At 42.5% G+C, this 16,044-nt stretch overlaps 1 protein-coding gene across 1 annotated transcript in view; it reads left to right on the forward strand.

Annotated features, from left to right (window-relative positions):
* Positions 1-2,141: 2,141 nt before the first annotated feature.
* The window catches only part of BTBD1 (BTB domain containing 1), a 47,281-nt gene continuing 33,378 nt past the window's right edge, over positions 2,142-16,044 (forward strand). Inside the window, exons 1-2 of the mRNA XM_081227340.1 lie at positions 2,142-2,644; positions 13,423-13,579. Of these exons, the coding sequence (XP_081083466.1) occupies positions 2,235-2,644; positions 13,423-13,579 (567 nt within the window). The 5' untranslated portion in view covers positions 2,142-2,234. The remainder of the gene's footprint in view (positions 2,645-13,422; positions 13,580-16,044) is intronic.

Genomic DNA, 16,044 nt, shown 5'->3' on the forward strand with positions numbered 1-16,044 from the left:
AATTAATTGATTAATTAATTTTTTTGGCTGCGTTGGGTCTTCGTTGCTGCGTGGGGGCTTTCTCTAGTTGCGACGAGCGGGGGCTACTCTTTGTTGTGGTGTGCGGGCTTCTCATTGCAGTGGCTTCTCTTGTTGCCGAGCACGGGCTCTAGGAGCGCAGGCTTCAGTAGCTGTGGCACATGGGCTCAGTAGTTGTGGCTCGCAGGCTCTAGAGCGCAGGCTCAGTAGTTGTGGCGCACGGGCTTAGTTGTTCCGCGGCATGTGGGATCTTCCCGGACCAGGGCTCGAACCCGTGTCCCCTGCATCTGCAGGTGGACTCTCAACCACTGCGCCACCAGGGAAGCCTGGTGCTGGTCCTTTAAATCCCCAGGAAGTTACTTCAGCTAAAGCATCTTGCAACAATGGAGAGAGGTACTACAACAACAATAGCTGCCCCCTCTTTGTCTGTACATTTGTGTTCAGAAGCAGAAATCAGAGCACAGATCCCCAGTGTTTGGAGGATAGGTGCCTTTTTGCCCTCCCTGGCTCCTACAAGCTGTTGACTGAAGAAAAAATGCACAACGTTAGAGTTGTGAGTTAAGTTTTATTTGGGGCAAGATGAGGACTGTAACCTGGGAGACAGCATTTCAGATAGCTTTGAGAAACTGCTCCAAAGAGTGGGGAGGTCAGTATATATGTGATTTTGGTGAAGGGGGAGTACATGCAATCAGCACATATTTTTTGCAGTTTTCTGCTAGTCTTGTGAAGTTTACTGCTAGTCACAAGGAGCAGACATCACCGTAAAGGATTTTAGTGCTTTTCTAGATATGAGGAGATACAAGAATTGCAAGAATTGGACTCCTGAAAATATCTAACTATCCGAAGACCTGTTCTGCCAGTTTTTCCCAGAGCACAGAGTGCCTCATTCCTGATCTCCACCCTGAACTCCTTTCAGGGGGTGTTGAAGGTCAGCAGCTGCATGGCTCATAATTTGATCCTTATAGAGGTAGATGGCAAGTGCCAATTTGTAGGTGACAAAGCTGTGTGCAAGCTGCTCCAGGAACACTTGTACTGCCATGCAGCTGGTGGTGACGGATGGGTAGCTGCTACTGTGCAAAGAGCTGAAGTTGACCAAAATTAACAGCGATTTACTGTCCAAGTCTCCCCCTAGAAGTTACCAGACTTCAACAAGAGTCCAGAGTTCCAAAATAAGTACATCAGACAGATTCAGCTAGTGGAATTGTTATTTAGGTGGGGAGTCAGATTCCTGGTGCTTCCTACTCTGCCATCTTCCCAGATCCTCTATTTCACTTATTTTCATTGTTTTCATTTTGGTAAACAACTGCTTTTGGCTATGCTCTAGCCTTGAGCTCAACTTTTGTGTTCCACAAGTTTTGATAACGCAGTGTCTTCATTTTTTTTGCTGTTAAATTATGACTTTATTGTCCCGTACCAGATAATGCAGCCTATACTACTTGTATTATTTTTGCTTTGGTACCTTTGAGGGGTTTTTTTGAGATTTAAAATACGGTTAATTTTTGGTAATGGGTTAAAATACATTTTAAAAAATGCCTGAGTCCACACAGATACCAAAATTAGAGACAGAACAGGAAGAAGGAGGAAAGGGAAGGATGTTAGATGCAGAAGGTCTCCAAGCTGTGCTCCAGGGATTACCACAGGAGCAGCGGCCCTCTGGAGCGGTGACTTGGACGACACTGGGGGAGGGGGCTACGTGGAATCAGGTCGTCCCCTCCCACATGCTTTGCCGGCCATGCCCTCGGGCCCCCTCCACTTCCAGGCGTGCGACTCCTAGAAGGAGAGCCTAGGGACCTGTCCTAGATACACGTGGGGGGCGCTGCAGCTGGTGACGAGGGGCCTGAAGGTAGGGAAGGGCGAGGGCTTCGGGGCCCGCAGGTCTGGGGAGGCGCCCGCGCCGGGCCGCATGCAGCCCACCGAAGTCCCACTACCCGGAGCGCGGGGCTCGGGTGAGCTCGGTGCGCCCAGGGCGGCCCAGACGCCGCAGGGATCACCGTCCCCTCCAGGTCCGGGCTGGGCGGCCACGCGCGCCTCCGCCTCCCGGCCCAGCGGGCACGCGCGCAGAGCAGCTCAGGGCGGGGCCGGCGGAGGCGCGCGGCCTCCGGAAGCGCCTTTCCCGGAAGGTAGGGAGGCGGTGCCGGCCTCGGGGGGCGGCCTCGGCGATGGCGGCTGGGCGGCGGGATCGCTGTCTCTAGCCCGCAGAGCCGCGCCGCTGGAGGATGGCCTCGCTCGGACCGGCAGCTACGGGCGAGCAGGTCCCGGGGGCTGAGGCGGAGCCAGGCGCCGCGGGACCGCCGCCGCCACCGCCACCGCCGCCGCCGTCCTCTCTGGGGCCCCTGCTCCCCCTGCAGCGGGAGCCGCTGTACAACTGGCAGGCGACCAAGGCGTCGCTGAAGGAGCGCTTCGCGTTCCTCTTCAACTCGGAGCTGCTGAGCGATGTGCGCTTCGTGCTGGGAAAGGGCCGCGGCGCCGCCGCCGCTGGGGGGCCGCAGCGCATCCCCGCCCACCGCTTCGTGCTGGCTGCCGGCAGCGCCGTCTTCGACGCCATGTTCAACGGCGGCATGGCTACCACGTCGGCCGAGATCGAGCTGCCCGACGTGGAGCCCGCCGCCTTCCTGGCGCTGCTGAGGTGAGCGGCGGGCGCCGAGCCGGCCTCCCCAACCCCGCGGTGTCCTTGGACAAGGCTCTCCTTACCCTCCCGGCCTCAGTTTCCTCCCGAGTCTGTGATGCTCGGGAAGGGCGAAACCGAAATCTGTCGGCCGGGACGGCTGCCAGCCGGCTGTGAGAGTAAATATTAGTGTCTAGGGCCAATTAGCGTGCGTTTTCGCATTCCAGTAGCGGGTTGTTGCCCACGCTTGGGAATTAGAGAAGTGGTGAGGACAGAGTATGGGTCAGGTTGTCCTGATTGCCCATTTGCGGCGTTTTAGGTTTTTGTTGGGGGAGAGGGATATTTGGGAATTCTTGTAGACGAGATGACCTTTTCAATTTATTTTTACTTTTATTTTATTTTATTTTTATCCTCTTACGCCTTTTTCATTCGTGTTCGTTGTCATGATCCAGGACAGTGAATATCAAAACAAGTAAGTTTGGCTTTAGCTACCTTTTGTTCCTGCAGATAAGATTATGTTTGCTTAAAAACGAATCTCCCTTTCGATGTTAAGAGTTTGCTTTTTGATTACTTGAGAATAGAAGATTGACTTCTGATTAATTTTATTTAATGGAAGGGAGCTAATAGTTTGGCATTACTGGCTGTTATTCACGAAAGGCCATTTAGGAACGTATAGGTATTGTTTGCTACAATTTTACAAATGGGACTGCGGCCCAGAGAAGTCAAGTAACTTGAAGAGGTAACAGAGCCAAGTCATACCAGAGGCCGTGTGTGTTTCATTATACCAAGATGGTTTTAGCTGCCTGAGTAGAATGTATCATTAAAATAGCAGTCTTGGGTGGTACTGAGACAAAAATAGGTAGGTCAGTGGAACAGATAAATACTCCACAAAGGCTCACAGCTTTCAGGAAGATCAAGGAAATTGAATACAAAGTTAACACAACACAGGTAGAAAAGAAATACTAAAATCCCATTAATAAGTGGATAAAGACAGGATAGATAACTTAGGGAAAGAAAAAATAATTAACAATGAGTTTAACTTCGATAGTAATTAAAGAAGTGCAAATTTAAAAATGTACTTTTCCTCTTCCATTAAACCCTCCAGTTTTTTTTTTAAGATAACATCTGGGGAGCCCTCTCTGACAGAAGTGGTAAAACAGTCTGGCACTGTAGATTGTTTTCCCCACAGGTAGGAAGTATTCAAGTACTGAAAATGTTCCCCACAAAAATATTTAAGGCAGGATTATTTATAGTAGTGAGGAAGTAGTCAAGCAGAGAGAATGGTTAGATAAACAGTGATAGGTGCATTTGATGGAATGTAGTGCAGCAACTAAGTATAATATTCATGAAGACTAGGTAATAACATTAATGTGGAAAATGTATATAATTAACATTTGAAACTGTGCTCACTATGATTAAAAACTGGGAAAAGAAACAGCAAATGTATACTTAGGGAAAAGGAGAGAAGGAAATGCTAACCAAAGTTGTGTTGGAATGGTAAGATGATATTGACTTTTTTTTTCTCTTTGTTTCTCATATTTTTTGTCATTTAGTTCAATTACATTTATAAAGGGGGAAAAACAACTCAAAAGCTAGGATCTAGATCATTTTGGTTTTTGGTTTGAAGTCAGCCAGGAGGATTGGTTATAGCTCATTTAGATTTTCTAAACTAGAAGTATTCTTTAATGAGCTGTTGGTCCACCTGCATTGTAATCACCTGGAGTACTTGTTAAATTTGTAGGTCTCTTCCTCCCTCCTTACAATATTGTAATGTTTGGAGGTGGGACCTTGAGAGCATATTTAATACTCTCCCTAAATACTGATACGTGAGAGCCACTGATCTAGAAATATTGTTGGGTAGCTTTTTCCTTTAAAAAATATTGAGATTGCTAGGATAAGAATAGAATGTGGAGGGAAAATGCTGATTTCATATTTTCACTGAAGCTGTTGATCAGTCAATCCTTTCCCATCAATAGAAAATAAGTGAATTAATCTGAGTCCTTGAAATTTTCCTATTTTCAGCGTAGTCATGGTATTTGTCCTTCAGGTTCTAGTCATTGTTCTATTCTGAAAGTGATTTTTAAACTTAGGTTATTGGCTGGTTGTGAAGCATAGGTGCTGTACTTAACCTATTATTGTGTGACAAAAAGATGTCTCACAGTACTTGCTGAGGTGGAAAAGCAGGTTAGCTTGGGCATACTTTTATATTTACAACTTGAATTAGTTAATATTACTTAAAGGCTTTTGAACTTGAGTTTGAAGCACTTTAAGAAACTGCTCACTTTGATCTGCCAGACCTTTAAATGATGTTCTTTAGTTGCTCATTTGAGAAATACTGCCTCCCTTGTTATGGACTTCGTCTTCTTTCTCTCTTATATCCACATATCCAGTCCTGTTCATTCCATCTATTTAGCAATCTCTTGAATCTTCTCTTTATCCCAAGCACCTTTACCATAGCTGAGCCACCTGCTGTAAAAATCTCCTCTTTTATTTCCCCACATGTACCCCTAATCCCTTCTGATCATTCTTTATACAATAGCCGAGGTAACTTTATGATAATACAGACCTTATTATATTACTTTCCTAGTTTAAACCCTCCCAGTGACTCCTGATTGTTCTTAAAATAAATCCGAATCCTTAATGTGGTCTCTAAGGCCCGATCTGGTCTGAGACCTGTCTAAAAAAAAAAAAAAGAAAAAAGAAATACTGCCTCCCTGTGCCAGTCACTGTTTTAGATATTGGATACAGCAGTGAACAAGAGAAAGTCCCTGCCCTCGTGGAGCTTATAATCCAGTAGGGAGAAACAAAGATATAATGTCAAGTACTGGTAAGTATTTTAAGGAAAAATGATCAAGTCATGAGGGAGGGAGCATTCTAAGCAAGGAAAAACATGTTTAAGGCCCCAAATTTCTCCTGTTAGAGGAATTGCAAGAGTAAACCAGTGTGATTTGAGCAGATAGAATACAGGGGAAAGTGGTAGAAGATGAGGTCAAAAAGATAGGCTGGCCAGGATCATGCAGGGCTGTGGAGCCTGTGGAAGGACTTGGATTCCTTCTGGTGTCTGGTAGGAAGCATTTGAACAGGGGAGCGATATGATCTGGTTTACATTTTTAAAAAACTCATTCTGGCAGTTGTTTGGAGATTAGACTGTGGAAGGAGTAAAATGAGTAGCAGGGAGTTGAATAAAAGAGGCTTTTGCAGTAGTTCAGGCAAGAGCTGATGGTGGGTTATATATACCAGGGTGGTAGTGATGGACATGATGAGAAGTAGTCAAAATCTGGATATATTTTGAAGGTAGAACCAAGAAGATTTACCAGACATCCAAGGAGGGATATAAGAGCAGCCAGTTAGAAATACGAACCTGGAGTTTAGGGAAGAGCTTCTTGCTGAATATAAATTTGAAAGTTAAGAGTAAATGGTATTTAAACCATGAGGCCAGATGAGATTACCTAGGGAAGGAATGTGTAATAGACTGTGAAGAGAAGGAGGTACAGGGATGAGCTCCGGGACCCTCCAGCATGTAGAGATGTAGCAGAGGAGGAGGAGCATAGGATGAGACTGAGACACAGCTATTAGTGGAATTAGAAGGGAAAGCAAGGAGCCCACGTGGTGTCCTGAAAGTCCTGTTGAAGAAAGTGCTCCAATAAAGAGGGAGTTGTTGACTACGTTAAATGCTGCTGAGAGTTGGGTAAAATGAGAACATTGAATTGATTATTGGTTTTGACAAAATGGAGGCTATTGATAGCCCTGGCAAGAGTGATTTCAACAAAAGGATTAGAGTAGATTGGGGAGAAAATATGAAGTGAGGAGCTGGAGACCACTAGTATAAATAATCCTCTCAAGGAGTTTTGTTGCAAAGAGGAACAGAGAAATGGAGCGGTGGCTGGAAGGAGACGTGGGTTCCTCAGGTGACAGCTGTTCCTCAGGTTCTGTCTTCAGCTGTCTTCTTCCTTTCTCCCATTAACCCATGGCACTACATACTCCCCCAGCTATATTGCCAAACTTGTACTCAGCCCGAACCCAATTTCCAACTGGACAATCACAGACGAATGTCTAGTACCCATACAGATGGACATGTCAACAGTAAAAATATCTAACACTTAATGAGTGCTTGCCACGGTCCGCTTACCGTTTGTTCCTAAGCACCTTGTGGGAACTCAAATTTCAGAACAGTCTTTGAGGCAGGCACGCTTATTAGGCCCTGTCTCAGTCAGCTTTTGCCACAATAATGCTATAAAGCACCCCAAAACTCAGGGGTTAAAAAAGACAATCATTTATTCTTCCTTTGAATATTCTTATTCTGTGGGTCAGTTGGGGATTGACTCAGGTAGGCTTGGCTCCAAGCTGTAGTTTGGTTCCAGTCTGTTCCATGTGTTTCTTATCGTGTTTGGACCAGTCATGAAGGTTCAGCCCCCTTCTCTTAATTTTTTCCAGCATTGCTTCAGACAGACCACTGCCTTTAGACTTAGCTCTCTCCATTCTTCACACTGTTAACAAAGTTATTTCTCTCACATCCAGACATTGTCACGATTCCCCTGAATCTCTTAATGTCTTCTTTTTGCATACAGGATGCAGTTTAAACATTTCAGCAGGTATACAAGACCTTTATGATTTGATATCTATTCCCCTTCCTCTCCATCTGCTCAGTGCCCCGACTCTACTGATGGCCTTTCCCTTATTTTAATACTTGCCTTCTAAAGCCTCCTTGCCTTTGTACTTAGTCTTTCTGCCTAGAAGATTTCCACACTTAATTACCACCCTTCAGTTATACTTCAGGCTTCATCTCCTCTATAAAACGTCATTAATTTTGCACTCTGCCTCATCTAATCTCTTGTAGCAAGTTTTGTATCTATTGCTGTACAACAAACAGCTCCAACACTTAGCAGCTTAAACATGGTTTCATTATCTTTCAGGGTTGTGTGGGAGGTTCTTATAGCATATTCTTCAGGTCTTCCATGCAGTCATAGTCTCATAGCAGTTGGGGCTGGAGTCATCTGGAGGTTTGATTCAGACTGAGTTGGCTGAACCTTTTTCTCTCTTTCTCCATGTCTTCTCCAGCTGATCTTTCCAGCAGGGTAGCTTGACTTCTTGGATAACAGCAGCCCATGGCTCCAGAAAGCACAAAAGTAGGAGCTGCCAGGCATCCTCAAAGTTTAGGTCCCAGACTGGCATAGTGTTAACTTCTGCCACATTCTGTTAGTTAACGAGAGGCAAACAGGATTAGCCCAGATTCCTTATGGGACAGATCTGTATAAGGTTATGGACAGTAGGAGGCGTGATTTATTGGTGCCATCTTTAGAGATTAGTTATCAAACCATGCCTAATGCATAATTCTGTTATAATTATGACATTACTTTTTTTTTTTCTTTTTTTCTTTTTTTTTTTTGCGGTACGTGGGCCTCTCACTGTTGTGGCTTCTCCCGTTGCGGAGCACAGGCTCCAGACGCGCAGGCTCAGCGGCCATGGCTCACGGGCCCAGCCTCTCCGCGGCACGTGGGACCCTCCCGGACCGGGGCACGGACCTGTGTCCCCTGCATCGGCAGGCGAACTCTCAACCACTGCGCCACCAGGGAAGCCCGACATTACTTTTTAATCATTTTATTACCATACCATAAGCTTTTTATGGGCAGAGCTATCTCTCCCGTATTTGTATTTCTAGGACCTGTCTCACTGTCTTGTTATTATATAGTCCCTCAATAAATGTTTTTGAGTAAAATGAAAGAATCAGTAGTGATACACAGTTTATTGTACATGATCTTGTGATTTTTCTAATTTAAAATGAAATTTTTACCTTAGTCTTCTAATTTTTAAATTAGATTAAATGTAACCTAAGTTTTATCTTTTGGAAAGCCATTCATCTTTGGGGAGAAATCAGAAATAGTTTGATGACCTGTAATTATTTCTCTGTACTCTTGTCCTTAGAGGTAGTGTATCAGAGCTGAAATGTTCACTTTAAAATACAAAGTATTGTGCTAATATTATGTTTAATTTTTAATTATATTTTGTAAACACTGGCTTACATAGTTTTTTTATTATAGCAGTTTTAGTAATTAAATAGAATGTAGAGAAAACATGTATGTATTGACAAAATATGAATCAAGATGATTCTTGGATTTTCAAGTAGCCTTTTTTCTTATTAGAAATGAAAATAGTTTCCCTATCAATGATAGTTAGAAACCTGTACTGAATTGTCTAGTCGGCTAACATGTATTCATTAAGGCTTAGCCAGGTGCCCACACTGTGTCCGATGCTGTAGGAAAGATATAGGGAAAAAATATAAGAAACACAGAGTTGCCTTTCTTATTGTTTATAGTCTAGTATTTATTTATAACTTGCATTGCTCCAAAAAGAATTTAAAATGTCATACAAGAAACACAAGGATAAGAAATAAAACAGAGCCAAGATGAAGCCAGTTCAAAAATGCATGCTATAGGTACTCTACAAACTTAATTTTGATAATTTTAGCAACTATTACAAAAAGAGAAAGCTGGCTAGTCAGTTACAATTCATAGTGTTTGTAGATTAAAAACAAACCAACTGCTTAGGAGATGTACAACTCTGTCTGACAATAAGATCAGTTAAAAAAAAAAATTCCTGATGCAGTCCCCTCATAAAGAAGGCATTACTGGGACTTCCCTGGTGGTGCAGTGGTTAAGAATCTGCCTGCCAATGCAGGGGACACGGGTTCGAGCCCTGGTACAGGAAGATCCCACATGCCGTGGAGCAACTAAGCCTGTGTGCCACAACTACTGAGCCTGCGCTCTGGAGCCCGCGAGCAACAACTACTGAGCCCGTGCGTCCTAGAGCCCACGCTCTGCAATGAGAAGCCACCGCACCACAACGAAGAGTAGCCCCCGCTCGATGCAACTAGAGAAAAGCCTGCACGCAGCAACGAAGACCCAACGCAGCCCAAAAAAATAAATAAATGAAGGCATTACTGACATCAGTAGTATCCTCAATCTGTGTCTTTAGATATAAATGTAGATGTTTCTTAAATATATTCGAGCCAAAGTTATATTACTGAGGTATAATTTCATAAAAGCAATTTGAATGGGGTTTTGGACCATATAAAATAGTCTAAAAACACAATTCTTTGGTTCCTGGAATGTTCTTCCTACCCTCTTTTCATCTTTTAGATCTCAGGTAGAAATTCTTGTAGTGAAGCTTTTCCAGATCTCCCTGTCAGGGGCCCCACTTATAGATTCTTAAAGAACCATGTACTTCAACCTTGTGGAGCTGGTTTCCTTAAGTTTGAGTCTACTCAAACAAATGGTAATAAAGGCCCCACATTTCAGCTCTATATTTTATGACTGTAATAATTTTTGCTTGAAAAAAAATTAAGACAGATGTAAAGATTTCTTCCTATCTTGCCCTTAAAACAAAAACTTCCTAGGTTTCTAGTTTAGGAAGGGAACTGAGCATGATGTTAGCCTTCTCTCTGCCCCAGTTAAACTGACTGTAAAGAAATACAAAAGAAAATAAATCCATTACAGTGAAGACAAAAAAAAAGGAGAGAGATTGGAATCCAATGTAGAAAAGGAACAAAGCAGTTGGAAGTGTGTTGATGATGAAATGGAGTGGCCAAGTCTGGAGCCCAGAATCCAGAGCATGAGGAACTGCAGTGGTGGTGGGAGCTGCCTTTCCTGGCTGAGCCCCAGCACAGCTCTAGGTGGAGAGTTGGTAGTGAAGAGGGTGAAAAGGAGAAGGTAGGGTTAAAACATGGGCATTAATTTGAAGCCTGTTTATAGGCCATCCCCTCAAACCCCCTCTTGTTTGCTAACTCCTGGTGACATCTGACAGGCTCCTCTTTAAATAAACTAGACAAACCACCTGAGGAGAACTAGGGTGCTGATTTGGTTTAGGGACTCGAGGGTAATGGCATGGGTGGGGGTTGGGGGTTGGTCTCTCTAACCTAAAGGCTGCTTTCCCACTCTAATGCAAGGTGCCAGTCAGCAAGCCTCCCACATGCACAGCTCCCAGCCACCCTTTCCATTTTGGAGAAGGTTTTAGCTGGAAAGCACTCCTATACTTACACAGCAGCAAAGAAAACTTACCAGCTACCATGATATTCAACTGGAGATAATCATTAATCTTTTGACATATAAGGAAAATCAGAATATGAAAAAGACCAAGCTGATCCTCAAGGAAATAGGTAATTCAGGGAACAGAAAGGAACTTTTAAAACTTGGAGACTTGAGAACATTTTTGCATCCATAAAAAGGAGACATAGTGCTGTGGAGTAAAAAAAAAAAAAAAACACTCAAGAAAGAAGCAAGAATTCTTAGAAATTTAAGCATGTGATTGCTGGGGAGAAAAATAGAAGGGCTAGAAGACTGGCAAGGAAACCTGAAATGCAGAGGAAAATAGAAACGAAGCAATATAAAAATAAACAGCTAACATTTACTGAGGCTAAGTATTTGTCAGGCATTATTCAGAACACTGTGTATTTTAACTGATATTAATCCTCACCAGAGCATTATGAAGTAGATACTGTTATCCACATCTCTTTTTAGAGAGGAGCACAATGATAACTCGTTTAAAGTCACATAGCTGTCAGGTGATGGAATAGGCTCAAACCCAAGCCATCTCTCCCTGAGTCCAGGCAAATTAAAACAGCCCTCACCTGACAGGCCTGATAGTCTAACACTGAGAGCAGCCAGAAGCCCAGAAATGGCATGTTATGGTAGACAGCTCTTGCATTTCCTCAGCCTCTGTTTCGCCATCTTTAAAATGCAGGTAGCAGCACCTACCTTCCTTGTGGGAGGATTAAATGAATTGGCATCTGTCAGATGGTAGCGACGCAACAAATGTTCATTTTCTCTCTCCTTTTTATTCATTCCCCTACCCCTGACTATAAGGGACTAAGTGGTTTTTTCATTCCCTGTACTCATCACCAAGTGGCACCTGACGTTAAATGAGTATTATGAGGGTGATACAGATGGCTGACTTGAAGGGTTTTTGAAAAAATGTTTGAAAACAGTGTAATCTTGAAAACCAGCAGCCTTCACTTTTGAACCTGAGACATAGGGAAGTATGAGAATGCACAGCCTCCACTGGAGGTAGTTGTAAGGATAATGATATTATTAGAGGAATGCCAGCATTTGGTTAGGGTGGGATGTTAGGGGGATGCAACAGGCTAGAATTTCACCTTGGGCGGTGAGTCTGCCCACCAGAATAAAAGAAGAAATTGGGGCTTCCCTGGTGGCGCAGTGGTTGAGAGTCCGCCTGCCGATGCAGGGGACGCGGGTTCATGCCCCGGTCCGGGAGGATCCCGCATGCCACAGAGCGGCTGGGCCCCTGAACCATGGCCGCTGAGCCTGCGCGTCTGGAGCCTGTGCTCCGCAATGGGAGAGGCCACAACAGTGAGAGGCCCGCGTACCACAAAAAAAAAAAAAAAAGAAGAAGAAATTGAAAAGCAGTGGATAGGAACATGAAATAGAACTTCCTTTCCTCACTCACTTTACTGTATAGAGTGTTCTGAAAGATGTTAATGGGTTTTCTTTTTTTTAAAAATAAATTTATTTATTTTTGGCTGCGTTGGATCTTCGTTGCTGCGTGCGGGCTTTTTCTAGTTGCGGCGAGCAGGGGCTACTCTTAGTTGCGGTGTATAGGCTTCTCATTGCAGTGGCTTCTCTTGTTGCGGAGCACAGGCTCTAGGCTCGCAGGCTTCAGTAGTTGTGGCTCGCGGGCTCTAGAGCACAGGCTCAGTAGTTGTGGTGCACGGGCTTAGTTGCTACGTGGCATGTGGGAATCTCCTGGACCAGGGCTTGAACCTGTGTCCCCTGCATTGGCAGGTGGATTCTTAGCCACTGCGCCACCAGGGAAGCCCCCTAATGGGTTCTCTTAAACTCTTATTTTACGACTTGGGTCCTGGGAATATAAGTGTAATAAGTGTTCTTTCTAAGTCTTTACTATTGCTAAAATGAGATACTTGTTCTTAGAATGGCTTATTTCTCCAGCACGCTCAACTATCCTGAGTGTAGCTGAGAACTGGGCAGTAAGCACAAAGGTCTCTGAGGAATCACAAAGGAGCCCTGAAGTGGATATGCAGAAGCTTCAGTATAGTTCAGCAAGAACTGCCCAGGCCTTCTCTGAGAATCTTATGCTTTATCTGCACTTCTAGGAATCTGATTTATCTACTGACCTAGCAGTTAGAAGCAGCCAACCGGGGTGGGGGAAGTGTGGGGGAGGAGGTATTGGTTTGATAGTATTTTGAAAGAAAGTTGGATCTAAATATTCAAAAGCACATAGCTATATGGGGTCATTTAATATACTATTAAACTGTTTTATTCCTCCAAAGCCCCAGTACTCTAGTCTTTGGTCATAATGCTAATTCTGGGATAACAAAGAAAGGTTAGAAGATGCCCAGAATAAGAAGACACCATTATCAGGAAATAAATGGATGTTTGACATTTAGATATGTGAACTTAAGCCATCTGTAGATTTGCTAACATGAACATCCTTTGATGAAGGAGAGATAAATGAACCACTCATCCTAAGCTGCTATAGGTGCTAAAAGACCACTAAAAATTTGACTTGGAGACATGAAGATCCCATGATCTTCACTTAACTTTAGTCTCCTCTATAAATGGACACTGCCTCCCTCTCTGGATTGAGTCAGAATAAAATGATGTGATGTGTGTGCACATGCCCTGTAGCCCTGGAAAGTTTGATGTACTTTTCAAGTTATTTTTCACTTTGTTTATTATCTTTTAAAGTATTCCTCAGAGGTTTAACACTGATGGATTGCTTATCTAAAACCCTACTGAACATCTCTGCAATTTCCACTTGTTTCCCAGATTTCTCTATTCAGATGAAGTTCAAATTGGCCCAGAAACAGTCATGACCACTCTTTATACTGCTAAGAAATATGCAGTCCCAGCCTTGGAAGCACATTGTGTGGAATTTCTCACCAAACATCTGAGGGCAGATAATGCCTTTATGTTACTTACTCAGGTAAGTAAATGTAGCTAAGGTATGTATCATTTAGCTTTAAAAATTGGGTACAACTATATATGGATATTTACTGTTTCCTGGAGAATTAGTCCTAGATTATTATTTTAAAGCATATGAAATCTTCTGGTGTCATTCAGGGGAGTACATCAGAGTCATATAATTTTAGAATAGAAAAGCAAATTAGAGTTAATATATCATATAATAGGTAAAGAAACTGAAGCCTTATATAAATAGGGCATTATGACTCCAAGTTATATAACTGTTTAGGATTGGAGTTGAGGTTAGTATCCAGCATTGTTCCTGCTGTGATTGAGAGTATGATAGCATGAAGCTTTCTGGACATCTTTGTTCTTGATTTGTGTTGGGCCTGAAATTAAGTTGAATATTTCAAGTCCAGAAAAGTTGTAAGATTTACTGTCTTCTGTCTTTAAGCTTGCTGACCCACTTCTGGAGGAGTTAGAATTTAAGAATATCCTTACTTTGACATTTAAAAAAGTTTTCACTGAGTATACTATACATGCAGAAAAGTACACATATCATAAGTGTACAGTCTGATGAATGTTTACAAACTGAACACATCTATGGAACCATTAACCAGTCTTTAACTTATACTATTTAGCATCTGTTAAATGCCTGTAATCTGAGCTCCATACTTGAGATATAAATAAATTGTTGTTCTTTTTAGACAATGTTATGATACCCTTTTACAAATTTGTTTTCAAAATCCTAAACTAGTTTATATAACCCTGTGCTAGGGGTTGAATTGTGTCCCCCAGAATTCATGTGTTGAAATTTTAATCCCCAGTACCTCAGAATAAGACCTTTTGGGGAGATAGGGTCTTTACAGAGTTAAGTTAAAATGAGGGGGGGGAAAAAGTCTGAGCTGCTAATATATAATCCTACTGAATATTAGTAATGGAAATAATCATGGCTGTTCCTTAGCTTAACCATCTCATTTTCCAAATGAAAAATCTAAAACCTGGCTAGTTAACTACCTGCCCGAAGTCTCACAACAGGCTAGGTGGGGCAGAGCCCAGAGCTCAAGTTTCCCAGTTCTACATGCATTTTGTCGTACCAGAAATGACTGATGGCACTTTTTTTTTAATCTTTGGCCATTAAGTATTTATAGTTATAGAAGAAAGAACATGCTGAAGTCACCTCTTCTTACACATAATCACAGAACTCCATGTCTGTATATATTGTATCCCAGACACTAAGCTAGTCCCTTTGTATATATTATCACATTTACTCATTACAGCTGTGCTGTTGTTTATTATTATTATCCCCGTTTCAAAGATGAAGAAATGGAAGTGTAAAGAGGTAAATATATTATATAACATGAGACAGCAAGTGGTAAAATGAGGTCTCAACCTTAAACCAGTAAGGTACAGTGATATTGATGATAATAATAGCAAAATGTATTGAGTGAGTATTGTGTGCCAGGTACCATTCTGAATACTTGGTATGCATTAATTCATTTAATCTTCACAATAACTTTAGGAGATGTAGCTATTCTAGGTGAAGATTTTCTTATCATCCCCATTTCATAGACAAGGAAATTGAAGCACAGGGAGGTGAAATAACTTGACCAAGATTTTATAACTAATAAGTGATGTCTCCCTGCATTTTTTTCCTCTTTTGAATTTGTGATGAAAATCCAATAAAGAAGTTGATAGTCATAAGATTCTTTATTGTCTAAAGAATTTTGTTGTGTGTAGAGAGGGTCACTTAACTACTCTTCTTTTTTAAATTCAGTCATAAAATTTAGAAACCAATAGGACCTCCCTGGCAGTCCAATGGTTAAGACTCTGCGCTTCCACTCCAGGGGGCACGGGTTCATACCTGGTCAGGGAACTAAGATCCCGTATGCTGCGCAGTATGGCCAAAAGAAAAAAAAAATGTAGAAACCAGTAAATTAAACTTTGATAATTAAAATACGCTTTCTAGTTCAGGAGGCCAAGGTGGGGCCTGAGAGTCTGCATTTCTAATAGACTTTCAGATGATGCTGGTGCTTCTGGACTACACTTTGAGTAGCAAGGGTTAACAGATGTCACTGAGAAAAAGAAACTTTTCAGTGTCTTATTGGTCTTAGAACTCAATATTACTCCGAAGTTTTCATGGTGGGGTCATGTGAATTAGCCCACAAATTGTCATGTGAATGTCTTGTTCCTGCCAAGTGAGTCATTTGAACTGAGCATGTTCATTTACTTGAGAGGACCTATGCTAGCTTCCCTCTAAAACAAAGAGCCAGTATACTGTACCAGCATAGATTACAGAGGGAAAAACACTCTCTGTGAAGTGATACAATCATTAAAAATAGTGCTATTTTATCAGGTAATGCCAGACTGAAACTAAACTTAGAGAAAATTTATTTTACTCTTAAGTAGCAGCAGTAGATTCTAAAGGAAACTTGATACTGTATCTGAGTGACTGAAATATTGCTACTCTGAATTAAATAATTTTTA

Source organism: Mesoplodon bidens (assembly GCF_964165515.1).
Source record: "Mesoplodon bidens genome assembly, chromosome: 3".
Taxonomy (NCBI): Eukaryota; Metazoa; Chordata; class Mammalia; order Artiodactyla; family Ziphiidae; genus Mesoplodon; species Mesoplodon bidens.